At 44.1% G+C, this 24,296-nt stretch overlaps 1 protein-coding gene across 3 annotated transcripts in view; it reads left to right on the forward strand.

Annotated features, from left to right (window-relative positions):
• Positions 1-21,210, forward strand: part of RHOH (ras homolog family member H) — a 45,511-nt gene extending 24,301 nt beyond the window's left edge. For 2 of the 3 annotated variants that reach the window (XM_032273999.1, XM_032273998.1), the window contains 2 exons: positions 19,354-19,475; positions 19,805-21,210. In XM_032273999.1, coding sequence (XP_032129890.1) covers positions 20,016-20,591 — 576 coding nt within the window. In that variant the 5' untranslated portion in view covers positions 19,354-19,475; positions 19,805-20,015 and the 3' untranslated portion in view covers positions 20,592-21,210. Of the gene's footprint in view, positions 1-17,674; positions 19,476-19,804 lie in introns of those variants that run through there. The other variant, XM_032273997.1, reaches the window with a different exon arrangement.
• The last annotated feature ends 3,086 nt before the right edge of the window (positions 21,211-24,296 follow it).

Raw genomic sequence — 24,296 nt, forward strand, 5'->3', positions numbered from 1 at the left:
TTCCTCTTTGTTCCTCTTCTCCCTTAGGCAATTTAGGGAGTAACTGATATGTTCCTAGTACAATTTAATCTATAGCGGGACATGTGAAAGGTGAGCTGAGAATTCCCAGTAAACCTCGATTTGTCCATCATTGCAGAGACCTTTCCTTCCCTTCGCGGCAAGGGAAGATAGATTGTGCCAGACTAAGTTTGCACATTTACCTTTCTACATAAATGGGAAACCCTTCCCAGTTTGTTCAACTGCTTGCTTTTTTTCAGTTACCGATACAGGCATACCTCATTTGATTGCACTCCACAGACGTTGCATTTTTTACAAACTCAAGGTTTGTGGCAACTCTGTGTTGAGCAAGTCTACCAGCACCATTTTCCCAATAGCATATGCTCATTTCATGTCTCTGTCATATTTTGGTAATTCTCAAAACAACTCAAACGTTTTCATTATTATTGTATTTGTTATGGTGATCTGTGATCAGTGACCTTTGATGCTACCATTGCAATTGTTTTGGGGCATGATGAATCATGCCCAGGTAAGACAGCAAACTTAGTGGATAAATGTTGTAAGTATTCTAACTGTTCCCCCCACTCTCTTTCTCTCTTTGGGCCTCCCTATTCCCTGAGACACAATGATATTGAAATTAGGCCAGCTAATAAACCTGTAATGGGTTCTCAGTGTTTAAGCGAAAAACAGAGTCATGTGTCTCTCACTTTAAATCAAAAGCTAGGAATGTTTAAATTTAATGTGGAAGGCATGTTGAAAGCTGAGACAGGCCAAAACTATGCCTCTCATGCCAGTTAGCCAGGTTGTCAATGCAAAGGAAAATAGATATTGAAGGAATGAAAAGTTCAACTCCTGGGAACACATGAAGGATAAGGAAGTGAAACAGCCTTATTGCTTGGACAAAGCTTTAGTGATCTGGTTAGAAGATCAAACCAGCTATACAATTTCTTTAAGCCAAAGACTAATCCAGAACAAGGGCCTAACTTGCTTCAATTCTATGAAGGTTGAGAGAGGTGAGGAAGCTGCAGAAGAAAAGTATGCAGATAGCAGAGGTTGATTGACTAGGTTTGAGGAAAGAAGCCACCTCCATAACACCAAGGTCTAAAGAGAAGCAGCAGGTTCTGATGAATAAATACAGCAAGTTATCCAGAAGATCTAGCTAGGGTCATTGATGAAGGTGGCTACAGTGTACAATAGAAGTTTCCATGGAGACAAAACAGTCTTCTATTGGAAGAATATCCATCTAGAACCTTCACAGCTAGTGAGAGGTCAATATCCGGCTTCAAAGCTTCAAAGAGCAGGCAGACTCTCTTGTTAGGGGCTAATGCAGCTGGCGCCTTTAAGATGAAGCCAGTGCTCATTTACTACCCCGAAAGATCCTAAGGCCTTAAGAATTATGCTGAATCTACTCTGCCTGTGCTCTATAAATGGAACAACTAAAGCCTTGATGACAGCACATCTATTTACAGCATGGTCTACTGAATAATTTAAGCCCACTGTTGAGACCACTACTCAGAAAAACAGATTCCTTTGAAAATATTACAGCTTATAGACAATGCACCTAGTCACTCAAGAGCTCTGATGGAGATGTGCAAGGAGATTAATGCTGTTTTCCTACCTGTGAACACAATATCTATTCTGCAACCCATGGATCAAGGAGTACTTTCAACTTTCACATCTTATTATTTAAAAGTACATTTTGTAAGGCTGTAGCTGCCATATACAGTGATTCCTTTGACGGATCTGGGCAAAGTAAATTTAAAATCTTCTGAATTTTAGATGCCACTCAGAACATTTATGATTCATGGAAGGAAGTCAAAATATCAACAATAACTGGAGTTCAGAAGAAGTTGATTCCAAGCCTCATGAATGACTTGAGGATTTAACATGTTAGAGGAGGAAGTAACTGCCGATGTGGTAGAAAGAGCAAGAGAGCTGGAGTTAGAAGTGGAGCCTGAAGGTTAGGACAGAATACCTGCAATCTCATGTTAAAATTTAATGCATGAGGAGTTGCTTCTTACGGATGAGCCAAGAAAGTTGTTTCTTGAGATGGAATCTACTTTTGAATATACTGCGAAAACTGTTGAAATGACAACAAAAGATTTAGAATATTCCGTAAACTTAATAGATAAAGCAGTGCAGGATTTCAGAGGATTAGCTCCAATTTGAAAGAAATTCTGCTGTGGATAAAATGCATTTCATGCTGCAGAGAAAAATCTTTCGTGAAAGGAAGAATCTATCGATGTGGCAAATTTCATTGTTATTTTATTTTCAGAAATAGCCACAGCCACTCCAACCTGCAGCAACTGCCACCCTGATCAGCTGGCAGCCATCAACACTGAGGCAAAGAGATTAGGGCTTGCTGAAGGCTCAAATGATTGTTACCTTTTTTCTTTTTAATTGAGAGAGGGTCTTTCTCTTTTGCCCAGGCAGGAGTGCAGTGGGCAATCATAGCTCACTGTAGCCTCCTGAACTCAAGCAATCCCCCTACCTCAGCCTCCTGAGTAGCTGGGATGACAAGTGTGCTCTACCACACCTCGGTAGTTTTTATTTTTTTTATTATTTATTTATTTTTTTTTGAGACAGAGTTTCGCTCTCGTTACCCAGGCTGGAGTGCAATGGCGCGATCTCGGCTCACTGCAACCTCCGCCTCCCAGGTTCAGGCAATTCTCCTGCCCCAGCCTCCTGAGTAGCTGGGACTACAGGCACGTGCCACCATGCCCAGCTAATTTTTTGTATTTTTAGTAGAGACGGGGTTTCACCAAAAGCTTTTTATAGAGATGGAGTCCCACTGTGTTATCCAGCCTGTATTGTTAGCATTTTTAAGCAATGAAGTATTTTTAAATTAAGTTATGTACACTTTTAGACATAATGTATAGTGTAAACATAACTTTTTTTTTTTTTTTGAGACAAGAGTTTCAATCTTGCTGCCCAGGCTGGAGTGCAATGATGCGATCTTGGCTCACTGTAACCTGTGCCTCCCAGGTTCAAGGGATTTTCCTGCCTCAGCTTCCCAAGTAGCTGGGATTACAGGCATGCGCCACCACACCCTGCTAATTTTGTATTTTCAGTAGAGATGAGGTTTCTCCATGTTGGTCAGGCTGGTCTCAAACTCCTGACCTCAGCTGATCCACTGGCCTCGGACTCCCAAAGGGCTGGGATTATAGGTGTGAGTCACTGCGCCCGGCCAACATAACTTTTATGTGCACTAGGAAATAAAAAAATTGTGTGACTTATTTTATTGCAAGATTCACTTTATTGCAGTGGTCTGGAACTGAACCTGCAATACCTCTGAAGTATGTCTATATATCATACCCTTCCTGGGCAATACAAACAGGCTGACCTAATTCTTTCTAATGCTGAGTGGATTCTATGGAATAGATATGGCATAATTAATTCAACCCCTGCTCCTTACTGGACCTTTCAGCTCTTTTTTTTGCTGTCATGAATAATGTAGCAATGGAAATTCTTGCATATTTTGACTACTTGTGTAGGTACATCAGGACATTGTGTTCAAAGAATTGCAATTGCTGGATTAGAAGGTCCATGCATTTAGAAGTTTAATAGATACTGGCATGGACTTAAAGAATGGGATGGTGCAAGGGGTTCCCCCCTAGGTACAGGGAGTAAGGGAGTGGATTGTTTGTAGAATTTTGAAACAGTGCTAAAACCAGTGTGGGTCTGTTTTTTATTATCGCCATGCACTGGCAGTGATAAAGTCGGAGTAAGTTCTTAATGGTGTGTACAGCTTTTGCTAGAGCTTTGGGGCCAAGCTGCATCTTTAGCGCTATTGGCGCTGCATAGTCCTGAGTTTAAACAGTAGATTAGACATAAACAATGATAGCACAATGATTGTAGAAACCCCATAACAGAACTCGAGTTACTTCAATTCCATTATTCTCTCAGAGTTCAGTATTTAAATGTGAAACAACAGAGCAGAATACAAACTACAAAGTACAATTAATTTTGATTGGTAAGTGGAAATTTTAATTCATACATGAAATATTTTACTGAATTATTATTATTAATTTTTAGAGACAGGCTGGAGTGCAGTGTTGTGATCCATGGCTCACTGTAGCCTTGATCGCCTGGGCTCAAGCCATCCCCTCTCAGCCTCCTGAGGAGCTAAGTCTACAGGTACACGCCACCATGGCCAACTAATTAAGAAAACTTTTTGGTAGAGATGAAGTCTTGCTATGTTTCCCAGGCTTGTCTCAAACTCCTGGCCTCAAGCAATCCTCCTGCTGTGGCCTCCCAAAATTCTAGGATTATATGTGTCAGCCACTACACCTGACATGAATTATTTTTTAAAAGTTCAATTAAAAAAAAAAGTAGGCCGGACGCGGTGGCTCATGCCTGTAATCCCAGCACTTTTGGGAGGCCGAGGTGGGTGGATGATGAGGTCAAGAGATCGAGACCATCCTGGCCAACATGGTGAAACCCTATCTCTACTAAAAGATACAAAAATTAGCTGGGCATGGTGGTGCATGCCTGTAGTCCCAGCTACTTGGGAGGCTGAGGCAGGAGAATTGCTTGAACCCAGGAAGCGGAGATTGCAGTGAGCTGAGATTGTGCCACTGCACTCCAGCCTGGCGCCTAGCGACAGAGCAAGACTCTGTCTCAAAAAAAAAAAAAAAAAAAAAATCAACTTATTGTTTTAAAGCTAAAGAATGAATGAAAAAAAAAAAAAAAAAACAAAACAGACTATTCTTGATTCTACAAATTACTAGGAAAAATAAGTTTGTCACCTAGAGGGGAGAGATTGATAAATGATTAGTCCTGGGTGTCAAATACACTAAGGACACTGCTGGCTTCTGTTGAATTGCCCTTTACAAAGATGGCAGTCTTGTGCTCATCAAGTGGTGTGTGAGAGTGTCTGATTAAGGAAGAATCTTTAAAATGCTGTAAGAAATCAGTCTTGTAGGAAGACGGAAATCACCCACCAGCAGAAAAATGTATTTCCAGCTCTTCTTCCTCACGCTCTGCCATTGTTTTAGGATCGCTTAGTTCTATCAAGGTTTCAGGGGTAGGCAGTCTCTCCCCGTGAGAGGTAGGGAGAGGGGAGGTAGAGACCTATGAATGGGGTCTGAGGCTGGACTGCCAGAGTCTGAACGCCAGCATCTCTTCTCACTAGCTTGTCATCTTGGGCAAAGTTCTTTACTTCTCTGTGCCCTAGTTCCCCCAGCTGTAAAATGAGACAAAAATGGTATTGACCACACGCAGTCTTGTAATGATCAAGTGAGGTAATTTTTATAAAGCACTTAAAATAGCATCTGGCAAATGTGTTTGTTGTTATCATCTCTGCTAAGGGTCAGGCATTCAGCTACGCATGGGAGATAGATTCTTTTCAGTTGCCTTAAAAAAATCCTACAAGGCCAGGTGTGGTGGCTCACACCTGTAATCCCAACACTTTGGGAGGCCTAGGCGGGTGGATCACCTGAGGTCAGGAGTTTGAGTCCAGCCTGACCAACATGGTGAAACCCCATCTCTACTAAAAATACAAAATTAGCTGGGCATGGTGGCGGGTGCCTTTAATCTCAGCTACTTGCGAGGCTGAGGCAGGAGAATCACTTGAACCCAGAAGGTGGAGGTTACAGTGAACCGAGATTACCCCATTGCACTCCAGCCTGGGCAATAATAGTGAAACTCTGTCTCAAAAAAAAAAAAAAAGTCCTACAAATGATGCATGATTATTCACATTTTGTAGTTGTAGTTCCGTGACTTGTCCAAAGTTATACTGCTGCTCAGCAAGGGAGATGAAAATCTATCCACGACTGTCAACTCCACAACGTGGGCTCTTTGCAAACAGTTGCATATCGCCAGTCTTACATATTGAAGCTAAAACTAAGTCGCCTCACTCCTTCCAGTGTTCTGGGCTGCATATCCAGAAGAAAATAGTAAATGCCTTGACGTCTTTTATAGCTTAAGCAGTCTTCAAGGGTTTATCCTACTTCTATAGAGTGCTGGAAAGCTTAACGATTTCTCCTCAAGAGAGATGATCCATGTCAAAGGAAGTGGATGAGAAAGGGAACAGCTGTTTGAAAAGATTTTTATATTAAAACTGGGAGCTAAAAACAAAAACCAAAATCAAAACAAAAAACAAAAAACTGGGAGCTATGGCTGGGCATGGTGGCTCACATCTGTAATCTTAGCACTTTGGGAGGCCGAGGTGGGTGGATCACTTGAGGTCAGGAGTTTGAGACCAGCCCGGCCAACATGGTGAAATCCCGTCTCTACTAAAAATACCAAACTTAGCCGGGCGTGGTGGTGCATGCCTGTAATTCCAGCTACTTGGGGGGGCTGAGACATGAGAATCACTTGAACCAGGGAGGTGGAGGTTGCGGTGAGCTGATCTCGCCACTGCACTCCAGCCTGGGTGACAAGGTGAGACTCTGTTTGAAAACAAAAAACAAAAACAAAAACAAGCAAAAAACACTGGGAGCTACCTTTTGAGTAAAAACCCATCAGTAACACAATAAAATCTTCCTCTGGGAAAAAGGCAAAAAAAAAAGAAAAAAGTTGCTACTGTATGAGTAATTTGGCATATCTCCCCAGCTATGTGAGCATTGTGCTTAAAATCTTAAGGAAATTAAGTATGGGCTATACACTGTAGACATAGTGTGCATCTGAAAAAGTCCTGTGTAGATGGAAAGTGTGCTGACTCAGCTGCTTCAGTTTCTGGGCCTCCAGTGGGCCCCAGCAGCTTAACCACTTCTCTCAAGTCCTTGGTTTCCTCATGGGGGAAATGAGTATTTTGAATTAGATGACCTTTCAGGCATCTCAGCATGCTGAGTTTTTTTCCCCCAACAGAGAACATGCTATTTTACATTCTGTTTAGGGCTTGCTCAGTGATGGGGGAGTACCAGGAATTTGGGGAATTCCCAGAATTCATGGGCACAAAATATATATACATATATATATATATATATATATATAATATTTGCAACACATTTAATCAGAAAGGATTAATATCCTTAATCTTGAAAAGGATTTCAAAAGTCATTAAGAAACAATGACCATCTTGCTGGAAAAGTAAAACCGATGACTTAGAAAAGAAAAAAACATATGTTGGCAAAAAGCAGATGGGCAAATTTTAATCTTCACCAGTTGTAAATGAAATGCAAATGAAAACAAATCAAACTTGCAAATATTATACCCAGTGAGCGTAGATAGAGTGATGAAATGATGGGCTCATATATGGAATCTAAATTGGTTCCATTTTTTATCTCTTCTGTTCTAGAAGTTTGACATAGAAAATATTTATGACCGAAAGGTTAAATTAAGAAAAACGAGATGGCAAGCTGTATATAAAGTATGGTATTCTTAGTTTTGGGAAAAAAATGATGCACTGAAAAAAAAACCCAGAAGAATGTAAAATGCTAATATTTTACAGCTTTTGGTTCTAGGTGGTAATCGATTTTTGTCTTCTTTGGATCCATGTTTTTGAAATGTTCTAAAATGTTGTATGTACTACTTTTATAATAAAAAAATGAGGATATATAGAAATGGTCTGGAAAAAATGAGGAGAGAAGCTAGCCTGAATAGGGAGGTCATCTTCAGTCTGTTTGGACCAGCAAATAAAAGCGGGAAATGCGGTCCACCACCAATGGCTTGAATGTGTGTGTTGGATGGTGGTGGTGGCGTTTCTGGGGTTGGGGATGGGGGAAAGCCGTGAGATGTGATGGTGTTCTTAGTCATAGATGGTGCTTTACAGCTGGGAGGTATCTTGGACTTGGTGGAGGTCTATCCAGACATCAGGCAGATTTCATATTTTCACAAAGGCTATGTTTGAGTCTAAGGGGAAAACACAAAATACCAAGACAGAAACTCCCAAAGCCCACTCACCTTTTCAGACAACAAGAACCCCCAGGCAGAGGGTCTGCCTCACTCTCAGAGTTACTTTAACTTCTCATCTGGTTTCGTGTGGATAATGCATTTTCATTCTTGAGTTTCTTTTCTTTTCTTTTTTAGGTATTTTCATTATGACTTTTGTTTTTTGCAAAGAGCTAATTCTGCAGAATTCTATCCAGGGAGGGCCAAGGGAAGTTAGTGAAGGTAATGATACCAGTTAGAAAGTTGAGTTTGGGTAATCTCAGAGGCCTCCTTTGTTTGGGATATGTTCTGGAGATGGCCCTTACTTCCCAGGAATAGATAGTGATGTCTTATGAATTGCAGGTAGAGTCTGTACTGCAGTGCGAGGTTTTCTTCCCTGGAGTGTCTGGGAATCCTTACCTAGGACTGTGGTTTTTCCTCCTCCATCTCCCTCCACCAGGAGGCAGGTTCCAGGCCTCTGGGCTGTCATCTTTCACTGCTCATTATTCTATGCATATGCCTTCAAATACTTGAAAAAGTCACTATAGCATAAAGTATGCTTTTCTTTTTTGGTGATACTTTTCTGCATTTTCTCTATTACTAGAGAGTAAGAATAAAATTACAGCTTGAGGCTGGGCATGGTGGCTCACGCTTGTAATCCCAGCACTTTGGAAGGCTGAGGCGGGTGGATCACCTGAGGCCAGGAGTTTGAGACCAGCCTGGCCAACGTGGTGAAACCCCATCTCTATGAAAAATACAAAAACTTAGCTGGGCATTGTGGTCGGCGCCTGTAATCTCAGATACTTGGGAGGCTGAGGCAGGAGAATTGCTTGAACTCGAGAGGCGGAGGTTGCAGTGAGCAGAGATCTCGCCACTGCACTCCAGCCTGGGTAACAAGAGTGAAACTCTGTCTCAAAAAAAAAAAAAAAAAGATGTTAAAACTAAAACTACAGCTTGGACAAATACTATAGAAAACAAAAGCCCTCACCCTTTAAAACTTTTAACACGAAAAGTTTTGAAGCTACACCAAAGAAGAGAGAGTAGTAATCTATCCCTGTGTACCTACCACTCAACCTCAATAGTTCTTAACACTTTTCCAACCTTATTTTATCCAGCACTTTTACTTGTTGTTTTCTGGAATAATATAAAATAAATCCCTGACATCTTATTTATTTTCCCTATTAATATATCAACATCTCTATCAGATAAGGGCCTTAAAATATAATTGACAAATTGATTGATAAATAAGGACCTCACAATATAATTGTCACCTAACAAAATTAGCAGTAATTCTTTAATGTCATCTAATACGCAGGCCATATTCAAATTTATTTGAATATCTAAAAGAATATAAAAAGGACTTCTTTTTTTTTTTCAGTACAGACTCTACCTGCAACTCTGTCACCAGGCTGGAGTGCAGTGGCGCGATCTTGGCTCTCTGCAACCTCTTCCTCCCGGGTTCAAACGATTCTCCTGCCTCAGCCTCCCAAGTAGCTGGGATTATAGGTGCACACCACCACAGCAGGCTAATTTTTGTATTTTTAGTAGAGATGGGATTTTGCCATGTTGGCCAGGCTGGTCTAGAATTCCTGTCCTCAAGTGATCCACCCGCCTCGGCCTCCCAGAGTGCTGGGATTACAGATGTTGAGCCACTGTGCCTGCCTGTCGGTCTGGACTTTTAAAATCATTATGAGTAAGAAGAAAAAAGAGATGGCTTGGGGCTGAGGGTAGCTCTGGACAGCCGTGGTACAGGAGGCAGGATTACTCAGCTTTGCTTCTCTCATTTGCAAGGAGGAGAGGATAAATAGATCTTTAAAAGGGAATCAGAAGTTGGAGTTAGTGCTTGTAGGAATTGTAAAGGAATTCAGCAGTCTAGACCTAGAAAATTTTTCAGTCACTGATACGGATTCACAGAAATTTTCTTTAGCTTCAAGGGACAAGCCCAGCCTTTTTGTTCCCTAAGCCAACATTAAAAAGACAAAATGGCCAGGTGCGCCTATAATCCCAGTACTTTGAGAGGTCGAGGCAGGCGGATCACAAGGTCAAGAGATTGAGACCATCCTGGCCAACATGGTGAAACCCCGTCTCTATTAAAAATTCAAAAATTAGCTGGGCGTAGTGGCGCGCACTTGTAATCCCAGCTACTCAGGAGGCTGAGGCAGAAGAATCACTTGAACCCGGGAGGCAGAGGTTGCAGTGACCCAAGATGGTACCATTGCACTCCAGGCTGGCGACAGACTGAGACTTCGTCTCAAAAAAAAAAAAAAAAAAGACAAAACAACATACACAAAGCGCTTCTTCAAAACTGCACAAGAAGCACATGTGTATTGTGGACACATTTTTAAATGCATGTAAGCAAGGAGAAGAAAATGGGAATCACATACAACCCCAGGACCCAAAGACAAGCCAGCTTCACATGGAGGTGGGCACCACTCTTGCCAATTTCACAGCCCTGGAATCATCCCGTGCAGACCGTTTGGAAGCCTGCTTTCCATCCATTTAGCGTAGGAAGCCTTTTCCTGTGTCCGTGAATAGACTTGTATGCTGTTATGTTAATGGTTTTAAATACAGGAACAAACTGGTTTGTGTGAGACCCACCTATTCTTAAATGATGGGTTTTTTTTTTGTGGGGGCTGTACATAACGTAGAAGAGAACATGTTTCTAGCTAAAGATTTCATGTCCAGCCGGGTGCAGTGGCTCACGCCTGTAATCCCAGCACTTTGGGAGGCTGAGGTGGGTGGATCACCTGAGGTCAGTAGATCGAGACCACCCTGGCCAACATGGTGAAACCCCATCTCTACTAAAATACAAAGAATTAGCCAGGAGTGGTAGGATGTGCCTGTAGACCCAGCTACTCGGGAGGCTGAGGCAGGGGAATCACTTGAACCTGGGAGGTGGAGGTTGCAGTGAGCCAAGATTGCACCATTGCACTCCAGCCTTGGTGACAGAGCAAGAATCTGTCTTAAAAAAAAAAAAAAAAAAGATTTCGTGTCAAAGTTCACGGGAGAGGAAGACGACTCTGGCTGCCCCACTTCTCTTCTCCTTCATTCAGTAAACAATGGCCTTGTCATGCGGCTGCGGCGCCCTGGCTCTCCTGAAAACGCCCTGTCTCTTCATCAGGCCCCCAGCGGGAAACACCCGCCTCTTCATGGATCTCACAGATCTGTCTCTCCCCTCTAGTTCTGCCTGTGTTTGCCAGCAGCTTCTCCCAGGCCCCCAGGCCTGCAGCCTCAGAATCGCCTTGTTTCAGGCCTGGGTGCCCACCTCGTGGATGTTGCGGGGGTCCCTCTCCCTTTTTCTAGTCTCACAGCGTCTGCTCTGGATAAAGCCATTCTTGATCCCCAACTCTTGTGTTATGGCAGGAGCCTCCCACTTGCCTCCTTGGTCTTTCTTGCCTGCAATCCTGCCTCACCTGCCACAAGAATGAGCTTCCTACAGACCACCTTGAGCTCCCATTCTGGGCTCTACCTTTCAGCCCAACTGACCTGCTTCTCACCCTTCCAGATGCCCCAGGTTTTTCCTGCACTGTTCATGCTTCTCTTTCAACTCTGCGCATCTCAAGCTCAGTGGTTTCAAGGGTCATGTTCTCATATCACGGCCTCCACAAAGCCTTCTTAGATTCCTGCTAGTTGCAAGTTGCAAGTTGCACTTTTCCCCTCCGCTGGCACTTTATTTGTTCCTCCCGTAGATACCTGCTGAAGTTTATGTCTGGTGTTACCATTAGACTGTAAGCCTCTTGAAGGCAGAAACTGTGTCTTCTTTAACTTGGCTTCAATGCCTGACACGGAGTAGGTGCTTAAAGAGGCTGGTAACATTTAAGTTAAAAGAGAATGGATAGATAACAGTCTTTTATTTTATTTTTTGAGACGGGGTCTCGCTTTGTCTCCCAGGCTGGAGTGCAGCAGCATGATAATGGCTCACTGCAGCTTCAGCTTCCTGGGCTTGAGTAATCCTCCTGCCTCAGCCTCCCAAGTAGCTGCAACTACAGGCGGGCTCCACCATGCCTCGTTAATTTGTGTGTGTGTGTGTGTGTGTGTGTGTGTGTGTGTGTGTGTGTGTGTAATGGCGTCTCACTCTGTTGCCCAGGCTGGAGTGCAATGGTGTGGTCTCGGCTCACCGCAACCTTTGCCTCCTGGGTTCAAGCAATTGTCCTGCCTCAGCCTCTGGAGTAGCTGGGATTACAGGCACCTGCTACTACGCCCGGGGCGTCACCATGTTGCTCAGGCTTGTCTTGAACTCGTGACCTCGTGATCCACCCGCCTCAGCCTCCCAAAGTGCTGGGATTATAAGCGGGAGCCACTGGGCCTGGCTGGTAACAGTTTTTATGCCAGAGACCCAGGGATTTTAACTGGCTGTTAATTGATTTTAATTGGAGTCACCTGGAGCTAAGAGTGTGCCATGACTGCTGATGAGCAGGAAGCATCCTTGGATTGTATCAAGTCACAGGCTCGTCCCCACCATCCCTCCACTGGCCACTTCCTACTCCCCACCAAGCATCCCACAGTGCAGCCTCCCTGACCTTCTGCTTCCCCAAATCAAACATGTATTTTCATGCCCCAGAGCCTTTCTTCTCTTTTGCTTATCAAAATCTTACACATCCTAAAGGCCAGATGTTACCTTTTAAATGCAGGGCTCCCGAATCACCACTCCTTTTTCCCGTTTCGCGAATTGATGCTCCCTCTCCTGCATGTCTATAGTCCTGGTTCATATCAGCATCATCATAGCAGCTGCTATTTGCTAGTTCCTGTTTTGTTCCAGGCACTGTTTTAGCCTCATGACATAAACTAGCTCAGAGCCATCTTCAGCAGCCACTCGAGGCAAATTATGATAATGGTAAATACTTCTATAGTGCTGTCTGTGCCAGGCAGTATTCAATGTGCTTTACATGCACTACCCATTAATTCTGTACAGCCACCTTGTAAGGTAGGTACCATTATTTTTTATGTATTTTTATTATTAAAAATAATACCATCAACCAACTCACACCAGATAGGCACCGTTATTATTGCCTATTTACAGTTATGGAAGAGGGGCTTAGAGAAGTTAAGTGACCTTCATGAGATCACATAGCCGGTGGGGCTGAAAGGCAGTATGGTTCCAGAGTCCATGCTGTAGATGCTGTGCATAGTTGACTTTGCTGTCAGAGGAGCCGAAGCTCAGAGAGGTTAAGTAATTGCCTAAGGTCGTGCATTCAAGTGGCAGATATTGGAGCCAAACCCAAGCCTGCCCGACTCCAGGTCTATGAGCTCCTTACTCTGACCTACCTTTCCATCTAGCAGGAGCTGGCAAATTTTTTTGTGTAAAGACCAGATTGAAATATTTTAGGTGGCCGGGTGCGGTGGCTCATGCCTGTAATCCCAGCACTTTGGGAGGCTGAGGCAGGCTGATCTCAAGGTCAAGAGATGGAGACCATCCTGGCCAACATGGTGAAACCCTGTCTCTACTGAAAATACAAAAATTAGCTGGGTGTGGTGGTGTGTACCTGTAATCCCAGCTACTCAGGAGGCCGAGGCAGGAGAATCGCTTGAACCCAGGAGGCGGAGGTTGCAGTGAGCCGAGATCCCGCCATTGCACTCCAGCATGGGTAACAGAGTGAAACTCTGTCTCAAAAAAAAAAAAAAAAAAAAAAATCACTGATTTAAAAATGATTTCTTTTTGTGATTTTGAGAGAAAAATTTAGTGACTATTTGTAGCAATTAGTAACACTGTAGGGGGAATTATTAAGATAGGGTTCAGAATAGTGAAATAAACTCTTGCAAGTAAAACTTAAAATACTACTTGAGAAGATATTCACTGCAAAGGTGGTAACCTTATTTTTAAAAATGCTTTTTATTGAAAGTTTAATCTACATACAGAAAAGTGAACATATCGTGTGTATACAGCTTGGTGGATTTTCACAGGCTGCACACACTTGTGGAATCAGCATCCAGATCTGGAAGCAACAGATGTCCTTTAAAACATCAACAACTGGGCCAGACGTGGTGGCTCACACCTGTAATTCCAGCACTTTGGGAGGCTGAGGCGGGTGGATCACTTGAGATCGGAGTTCGAGACCAACCTGACCAACATGGAGAAATCCTGTCTTTACGAAAAATACAAAATTAGCCAGGTGTGGTGGTGTATGCCTGTAGTCCCAGCTACTCGAGAGGCTGAGGCAGGAGAATCGCTTGAACCTAGGAGGCAGAGGTTGTGGTGAGCCAAGATCACGCCATTGCACTCCAGCCTGGGCAACAAGAGCAAAAATACATCTCAAAAAAAGAAAAGGAACTTACCTATATCTTACATACATAAAGTTATATCTCTGCATATACACATATATACATATATATAGCTAATTACAGTGAAATATGGAACTAATCCAAAGACAATAAGGAATAGCCGTGCAGTTAGGAATTGTTGAAACAGTGGAAATCTGTTTAGCTGAAATCCAGCAAGTGTGTAGACTATGTTGAAATTTTGAAAAGTTTAAATCTGAAAAATACTGGCTGGGTGCGGTGGCTCACGCCTGTAATCCCAGCACTTTGGGAGTCCGAGGTGGGTGGATCACGAGGTCAAGAGATCGAAATCTGAAAAATATTCAGAAGATATATACAAGTGTCAATTTGTTAAATAGTGAAAACAGGTAATAATTTGGAGTGATAAAGTTTAGAGATGGTTACACTTTTTTTTCCAAAGTTGCTTAAGATTTTTTGAATTGCTTTGCTTTCTCCACAAGAACAAAGCACTCAGCCCCACTTTCCAGTTGGGGAGCCCCCCCATGGGTTCACCCATCCTGAGCAGGGCCGGCTTTTGCTGGGATGTCCCTGCTAGGCTGTGAAAGGGCCATTGAAGGTGCTGGCTAGAGATGGGTTGCTGAGGAGCGTGGTGACTTCCTGGCCATCTAATTGTGTTAGATTCATGGTGGAATCAATTTCCTTAACGAATGAATTGGCTACAAGCACAGGTCCTTTGTGCAAAGCTCCTTGAGGAGGATGACATTTAGATGTATTCTCTGTAACTGATAGACCATCCCCGACCAGTGATGGACTCATATTTTTTTACAAAAGACAGCTGAGGATTCCATCAGCATTTTGAAGAAAGCTACCTCCATCAAAACCCAGCTAATTCCAAACCTGCAATAATAATAGTTAATAATAGTCATAATTTCACTTTAGCTTTATATTATGCTGTATTGTTCCAAAACCAACAAGAGAGCATTTCCAAATGTACAAAGCATTGTAAAAGTACAAATAGAAATGATTGCTGTGTTGTTATCATTTCCACCTGACCCTTATAAGCTCCCAGTGAAGAAGGCAGGGCAGATCTGATTCCATTTTACAGATGAGAAGACCAGCTGTTTCAGCAGAGTGGTGGTCTCCATGTCAAACGTACATAGAGGTATTTGGGGAGCACAGCAGGGACCATCTGATCTGGCAGAAGCAGGGGAGTGCTGGGGGTCAAGGAAGGCTTTCCAGAAGGGGTGGGAGCTGGGGTGTGAAGGAAGAGCAGATCTTTCCAGCAAATAGGGTGGCACGGTGCAAGCCAAGGAAGGGTGTCATGTTGGAGAATGGGTGTCTGTTAGTACGGCCGTTATTGAGGCCAAAAGGAAACCAGAATTTCCTACTGGACAGCCCTCAGTTCTCCGGAGGAGGAAATGGGTTAGGATGTGTTTCTCTTGGTCTCTTTGCCAGAGTGGGGAGGAGGGCCCAACCCTGCTGCTTTTGCAACGTGAAGCCTCCCTTCCCCCCCGTCTCTGTGCATGTGAACCATGGAGGCCTGTTGAGGGCCCTTTTTCTGTGAAAATGGTAGAAAGAAGAAAAAGGGCAAGAACATCAAGTTTTGGAGACCCTGGAGGCTCTGGAAGTGAAGGCTCATTAAGTCCGTCTGATTCAAGCCCTGAGAAGCACGGCCTAGAGGGCCACTCCGTGTCACCACCCACGACGCTGTATGAAGACGCTCTCGTAACTCTTCCGTATGAAGAGACATACTTGGGCCACTCTTGCCAGTCAGCCACTTGGGAAATACCACAGAAGACTCACTTTTTTCACTCAGAAGCCCTTTTAGAGAGAATTTCTTTTGGAGAAATTCCACTGAAATCAAGCCCATCGGGCTCACATGCTGATGATGTAACCTGTGGCGGCTTGCTCCTGGACACGTGACCCACTCTGAAGATATCTGTCATGTCCATATAGGGTATCGCTCTGCCTCAGAACGCAGCTCCTCCCCTACCCCTCTTCCCCCAGCTCCATATTTAGGCATCTGCCGAGGCTCCTCCTGTCCTCAAGGCTTATCATCCATCTTTACTGCTGCACCATAATGCAGTGGTTTATGTTTTTGTATTCACTGTGGCAGATAATAAAGGTTCCTCTTTTGGCTTCAGTTTTAATAAGACTATCAAGAACTACTTTACAGTTTGGGAAACTGAGGCCCCGAGAGCTAACTTGATGGACCATTTGGGGTCAGAACTGGTTGGCACAGGAGACTCACTTGATTGAACGGAGACCTTTTCTCCTTACCGACTTTCTAGGTAGCAAAGCTCAGACGGGAGTCCCTCTCTTTCTCTCTTTTTGTAGCCATGTCTGGGTGTGAAACACACAGAACACCCTTTGCTGGAGAAACCTCTTTGGGCTACTTTAAATTCCCCACTTAGAGTTAATAACTGTTTATCATTATATTTAGTAATTGTTATTTGATGATGTTATTAATAGGGATGACTTACTGCGTGTTTACTATGTACATATCGTATGTTTATATTATGCACCTGCTAATAGGGATGACTTACTGCGTGTTTACTTTGTACATATTGTATGTTTATATTATGCACCTGCTAAGAATTTTGCACTCTAGGCACACATAACACTCTCAACAACCTGTGATCCTGTGATGCAGATATCATATTATTACATTGACTTTGCAGAGAAAGAAACTGAGGCTTAGGGAGGTTATGAAAATCTTCCAAGTTTGTCACATAGGTAGTCAATTGGGTAGCTCGGATTCAATGCCAGGTTTACCTGACTTTAAAGCCCATGACCTTAACAATTATGCCTTATTAATTTTTTTTTGCAGATATTTACTCAGGAAATTTGGCTTTCACTCAGTCAGTTTATTAGAAAGTTTATTTAAACAACTGAAAGGGCTGGTGTGGTGACTCATGCCTGTAATTCCAACACTTTGGGAGGCTGAGGCGAGAGGGTCACTTGGGCCCAGGAGTTCGATACCAGCCTCAGCAACATAGTGAGACCTTGTCACTACACAAACTAAACAAAATTAGCTGATCATGGTGGTGAGTGCTCGTAATCCTAGCTACTTGGGCGGCTGAAGTGGGATGATCGGTCACTTGAGCCTGGGAGGTGGAGGCTGCAGTGGGCATGGGAGACAGAGCAAGACTGTCTCAAAAAATAAAGGTGGCCAGTGGCAGGGTGCGGTGGCTCATGCCTCTAATCCCAGCACTTTAGGAGGCCAAGGCAGGTGGATCACGTGAGGTCAGGAGCTCAAGACCAGTGTGGGCAACATGGTGAAACTCCGTTTCTACCAAAAATACAAAAATTAGCCGGTGTGATGGTGCATGCCTGTAGTCCCAGCTACTCAGGAGGCCGAGGCATGAGAATCGCTTGAACCCAGGAGGTGGAGGTTGCAGTGAGCTGAGATCATGCCACTGAACTCCAACCTGAGCAACAGAGCGAAACTCCGTTTCAAAAAAGTAAAATAAAATAAAATAAATAAATAATAAATAAAGGACTGACGCATGTACATTTTTCCTAATTCTGGCCCTGCTACATTGGGATCAAATAAAACTTAAGGCCAGGCATGGTGGCTCATGCCTATAATCCCAGCACTTTGGGAAACTGAAGTGGGAGAATCGCCTGAGCGCAGGAGTTCAAGACCAGCCTGAGCAATATAGTGAGACCCCCTCCATCTCTATTTATAAAAAATAAAATTATTCAATTTAATAAAAAAAAAACTTAAAAATGTCTTAAGAGGTCTTGGCTCTGGACTAAGTCCCACATGCATGTATTCGAGATGCCTCTTGGTCTAAGGATCTAAAATCTAACTAAAGCCTATGGAGCCCTCAAGGAGTCCTTCCTCAAAGGTCTGGTATCAGATGGGGTCCAGGACCATCGTGCGTGACAGTGACCTGGTGTGAGTCTGCAGAAAGAGTCCGGGTGAACATTTGGCAAAGCAGTCCCTCCGCTATGGATGTTCAGTATTTGGTATTTCAGATAGTAGTGAAATGGATGACTTGATGGCTTCCTATAATTCCCAGATGCCAGGTTTTGTGCTAAGTCAGACTCTTCACATTCTGAATCGATGATCACATGAGAAAGACCTTTTATTATTTTCATTTTTATGAGAAAGCTAAGGTTCAAAGAGGTTAAGTAATTTGGCCAAGGTCACCTGGTTTACATGTGTTTAAAAACATGTATATGTGAACATCATGCGAATTATTTATTTGGCTAACTCATTTGCAAAGCCTATTAGGTATAACTAAACAACAGAGATGGTGGGTTGACAAGGATAAAAATGTCTTGGAGGCTGGGTGCAAGTGGCTCACACCTGTAATCCCAACAGTTTGGGAGGCTGAGGCAGGAGGATCCCTGAGGCCAGGAGTTCATGACCAGCTGCGGCATACACATGCAGTCCAGCTGCTCAGGAGGCTGTGGTGGGAGGATCACTTGAGCCCCAGAGGTCCAGCCTCAGTGAGCTGTGATGACACCTCTGCACTCCAGCCTGGACGACAGAGTGAGATCCTGTCTCAGAAGAATAAAAAAAGAAAGAGAGAAAGAAAAACAATGTTTTGGAAAGGAATGCCAGGGTTTAGAGAAGTGACTTAAAAATTATGTCTTAGATCAGACTTGTAGGTTTGCTTTGTATTGCCTTGAGTGACACGTTAGGAGGATCGCCAAGGGGAGAGGTTATAAGCCCAGATTGTGGTAATAACTTTTACTCTGAATTTTGGTCTGAAAGACTTTTCTTCGTCTGGAGCTGGGCTGGCCTCGTGACATCGTGCGGCAGCAGACACGATGGTGGAGCTCATTGCCTGGAGCTTTCCCTCCGCATTGAATGATAATTTTTTTGGCCTTTTCATGAAATTCAGATTCTGTCCCACTTAGGCAGTCCCGTTTAAGTGGCAGGCACTGAATATGGTTGCTTTCAAGCAAGATGTTTTGTTTAACCAGGGGCGTAGCGGAGTTCTGGATACACAGATGGCCATCCAAAAATGTTAAAAGAAAGAAATAAAGTAATCCTCACAGCATCTCTGAGAAGTGGTGCTTAAATTTATCACAATCTTGCAGATGTGTAAGCTGAGGCGTAGAGTTCAAGCAATGCACTCAAAGCCATGTGTAAGCGATGGTGCCTGATTCCAGATGCAGAGAACCCCAAGGCCAGTCTGCTGCATCTCTTACCAGTTTTTGGAAAAACCACAACAAACTTTTAAAGTTCTAGTAATTTCTTTTCCCCTCCCACAACACGTATTCCCATAAACCAAGGACCATGTGACTAGTCAGTAAACAAAAGGAAATGCATCTAGCAACTGTCGCTCCTAACATTCTTGTTTCTTGCAGTTTCCAAGGTGGTTAGATCCATCAGACGCTAAAGCCGTGGAGAACACTCTCAGGACCCTTTGCCAATTCTTGAAGCAGAAGCCGACAGACAGCTGTTTGGAAACGTTTCCTTCACACACCAGGTTGCTACTGAGATCTTTTTCATGTTGCAATCAGAGCAGTTGCTTGTTTTTTTTTGTTGTTGTTGTTGTTTTTTAATCACTTGAGTGCTTTTAGAGATAAAGTCAGCTTCTGCTTCTTGACCGGGAGGCATTGCGGGTATGTGTGTTGGGGAAAGACAGATCTAAGCTCTCCCCACTGAGGGGAAGAGTGGATTGCACAAGTGGGGTTGGATGGCTACATTGAGATTGCCCCACCTTTAATCAGTTTGCCAGTGGGGAAGCCCCCTGTCTACAAAAAAGGCAAGAAAGAAAGACTTCATTCCCCCACTCACCTTCTCTTTCTTTTCCAGCTGAAGACTCGGCTTTGGAGGTTTTCAAAGCAGACGGCGCGTCTCGCTTGGACGGGCAGGGAGAAGTAACATTCTGCAGATCACTGTCAGAGGTCCTGAGGACGCAGACCTACCTGGCTTGCATTCCCCTTGCTGAATGGCATGTGCTGCCGCCGCCCACTGAGAGCTCCTTTGGGATTTTGACTTGTGAGTAGGACACGAGGCTGGGAAGATGCTGAGTTCCATCAAGTGTGTGTTGGTGGGCGACTCTGCTGTGGGGAAAACCTCTCTGTTGGTGCGCTTCACCTCCGAGACCTTCCCAGAGGCCTACAAACCCACAGTGTATGAGAACACAGGGGTGGACGTCTTCATGGATGGTATCCAGATCAGCCTGGGCCTCTGGGACACAGCGGGCAATGACGCCTTCAGAAGCATCCGACCCCTGTCCTACCAGCAGGCAGACGTGGTGCTGATGTGCTACTCTGTGGCCAACCATAACTCGTTCCTGAACTTGAAGAACAAGTGGATTGGTGAAATCAGGAGCAACTTGCCCTGTACCCCTGTGCTGGTGGTGGCCACCCAGACTGACCAGCGGGAGATGGGGCCCCACAGGGCCTCCTGCATCAATGCCATAGACGGAAAGAGACTGGCCCAGGACGTCAGAGCCAAGGGCTACCTGGAGTGCTCAGCCCTTAGCAACCGGGGGGTGCAGCAGGTGTTTGAGTGTGCTGTCCGAACTGCCGTCAACCAGGCCAGAAGGCGAAACAGAAGGAGACTCTTCTCCATCAATGAGTGCAAGATCTTCTAAACGCCAAGAGACTTCACACAACACTTACGTATGCGCCCCAGAGACTAATGGGGAGCGGGGGAAGCCAGGAAAACTTAGTGTTTTCTCTGGGTACACCCCAAGCAGCGTCTCCTTTTGGATACAGTTATTGACAAGACTTGGCCACTGGATGTTTTCACTAACCATACTCTACAAGTGAACTCCTTGCCTGGGCCAGTTCGAAAATCCCTTGGGAAGCTGCAATGAATATTCCATCTTTGATTAAAAAAGTGACATAGTCTGCACAATTTTGGACAACGAAGTGAGTTTTTCAAAGAATTCCATATTTAAAGACACATTTTATTTAATAACACAATGTATTGCTTTTGTATATAATTAGTTTTCACACTTGGAAAATCTTTTCCTACATCCTCGAAAACATAAACTGCTCTGTGAATGAAATAACCATACGAAGCTCTTTATACGTTTGTAGTGTTATTATTTTCACCTCAAGTAGAAAGTCTGTTGAAACCACTTGGCTGCTGGATTTAAATGGGTAATCAAATTTAAAAACGACCATAAATGAATCTTTGCAATTTATCTTCTACCTACCTATTATTCAGAGTTGGATATAAAATAACAGTTCCATAAAATATCCTAATACTGCCTAATCATTTTAAAGTTATCACTATATTTTTCTGAAATGATAAAACATCATTTATTTATGATAGTGTCTCACTCAATTCCAATTAAACATTCCCCTCTCATTCACCAAGACTGACTCGAACTCCATCTTTCAGTAGAGAATCAGACTGCTCCAAGAAACAGCAGCAGAACTTGAAACAGAACAAGCGGGAGAACCTCACTTTCACTTCTGTAGGGTCGCTCCCAGGCGATTACAGTCTTCTGAAAGGCAGTGGGGTCAAAGTTCCATTCATCTGACAAATTTGTTATATTTAAGCTCTAAACTGAGCTGTTGTGGCAACATAATTTATGAATTACAGGATCTAGTTAGGATTATTGGGAAGGTGTCTACATATATATGTGTATGTAAGGGGAAAAAGGTAGATTTTGCAGACTTTAAAAGAGAAAAATCAAATGCCAAGCATGGGAAGAGGAAAGCACCATGGCAGTTGCTCAGATAACAGAAAATGATCAGGGGAAATACTGAGTAAATAGACACACACATACCGTCACACAACCTCTCTCACACACACATCTCAAACCCCATTCTCTCTAATAGTTTAAAGGCAATGGTGTTGCTCATCTGTTAAAGTTGAGAATACAGGACTACCTAACTTAAGGTAGAAGTTGCAAAGCCTGGGCCAGGCACAGTGGCTCACGCCTGTAATCCCAGCACTTTGGGAGGCTGAAGCAGGCAGATCACAAGGTCAGGAGTTTGAGACCAGCCTTGCCAATGTGGTGAAAACACATCTCTACTAAAAATACAAAAATTAGCTGTAGTTCCAGCTACTCGGGAGGCCAAGGCAGAAGAATTGCTTGAACCCAAGAGGCGGAGGTTGCATTGAGCCAGGATTGGGCGAAAGAGCAAGACTCCTTCTCAAAAAGAAATGGTAAAGGCTGGCACCTAGATAGATCAATTAGTGCCCCAATCAAAACTTAGAAACACTCAGAACCACCTTTAGGAAGGTACATCATTGTTTTGGGGTAACAATGGCTACTACACACAACAGGTAAGGCGGCTGGCATCAATGAATTTGATTAGAATTATGTTGACATAGCCAAGCTACTTTTTCTGTTTCCTTGTGTGGTCAATTCCTTATGCCTATAATCAATATCAAAAACCAAATTTGTGCTCATTCACACATTGCCTTCTCCTTCTCTCTCTCCAGTAAAAGGCCTGGGACTGGGGTTTTGATCTCTGGTGGGAGGGTTGCCTTGGTTCCCTGGGGCTGACACAGCTGCCTTGACCCAGTCATCTCAGCTCCCCAGGAGGGGCTTGTCCTCACCTGAGTCACCCGCCTCCCTTGACCCGAGAGCCCCTGTCTCTAGTTCTCATCTCAGGGTGGGGGGCTTGAAAGATGACTGGGCAGGGAAGGGGAAGGGATCTCATATCCTCTGATATCCCTGGGATCCTCTTCTTCACCTTCAGCACACAGATATGCAGATGTTCAGGGCCAGCCTTTGCATGAGTGGTATTTAACATGTCAGTTCACTGCAGTGGGCTGTGCCCCAGGCTTTTCTTTCTCTCTTGTTGAAGAGAGATGGGGGTGGGTATCTGAAAGCGGGAAGGGCTCTGGTACATGATCCTAAGTGAGGGAAGAGGAGGTGATTCCACTGTGGCAGTAGAGCATGAAGGGAAGGCTTTTTTCTGTCACCTGGGCAAGGACACGAAGGTGAGACATACACAAGTTGGTGGGAGCCAAGCTTAGCAGCTCCCTCTGGGAACCCTCACACCTGAGACCAGGAATCTATGTGTAAACCCTTCCCAGTGATGGAGCGTGGCAGAAATGGAGCCAATAAGTGTCTGTCTTCCTGCTGGACCGCTGCTCTGGAAGGTAGTACTGCCTCCTGGTCTCCTCACTGTCCCCAGGGCTCAGCACAGGGAAGGCAATGGAGCTAACGTTGTGTTGAACTGAGTTAGAGGAAAGGCATTGGGTTTCTGTGCTGCTCAGTGGTTATAAAAGGAAGCAGACCCTCACCCGCCTTGCAGGGGTAAGAAGAAAAATAGGCCATCTTGGTAGAATCCACGTGGTGTGTGTTTTACATGAGCACATTCTTACTTTCGCCTGCCTAGATGCAGATATGGGTTTTTTGTTTTTTTGTTTATTTTTTAGACAGGGTCTTACTCTGTCGCCAGGTGCCAGGCTGGAGTGCAGTGGCGCAATCTCAGCTCACTGCAATCTCTGCCTGCTGGGTTCAAGCAATTCTCCTGCCTCAGCCTCCCGAATAGCTGGGACCACAGGCGCGTGCCACAACTCCCAGCTAATTTTTTTGTATTTTTTTTTTTTTTTTAGTAGAGACAGGGTTTCATCATGTTGGCCAGGATGGTCTCCATCTCTTGACCTCGTGATCCACCCGCCTCGGCCTCCCAAAGTGCTGGAATTACAGCATGAGCCACCACACTCCGCCTGCAGATATGGGTTTCTTTTACTTCAAGAGTTGTGGTACCTTTTTGTAGACTATGGCTTATTGATTCTTAACTATTCCAAGTTAATAGTTAATAGCTATCAAGCAATATTAAATATGTTCTTGATGACATTAAAGAGTTAATTTGCATGGGGGGGTAATCCATCCTTGTCTCCATCAGTCTGGGCTGCTACAGTGGAAAACCATAGACCAGGGGGGCTTCAACAACAGAAATATATTTCTCACAGTTCCAGAGGCTGGGAAGTCCAAGACCAGGCACAGCATGGTTGGGTTCTGGGGAGACCCCACTGCCTGGTTTGCAATGGCCGCCTTCTTGCTGTGTTCTCACATGGTAGAGCAAGAGATCATCTTTCTGGGTTTTCTTCTTCTAAGGACACTAATCCCATTCAACCCTCATGACCTAATACCTCCCAAAGTCCTCACCCTCTACCATCACACTGGGGATTAGGCCTCAACATTTTGAGACTTGTGGGGACACAAACATTCCATCCATAGCAATTCTATTCTGTCTTACTTTACACCCACTAGTTAACTGGGCAGCAGAATCCGGGGCAGTGAGTGACAAGATAGCTGGAAGCATCCTGATAGCTAAAGTTCTTTCAGTGCTTCAGACGTGCTGTGCTGGCCACCTTGTTA

Source organism: Sapajus apella, unplaced genomic scaffold (assembly GCF_009761245.1).
Source record: "Sapajus apella isolate SASKATOON/1434 unplaced genomic scaffold, GSC_monkey_1.0 scaffold5, whole genome shotgun sequence".
NCBI lineage: Eukaryota > Metazoa > Chordata > Mammalia > Primates > Cebidae > Sapajus > Sapajus apella.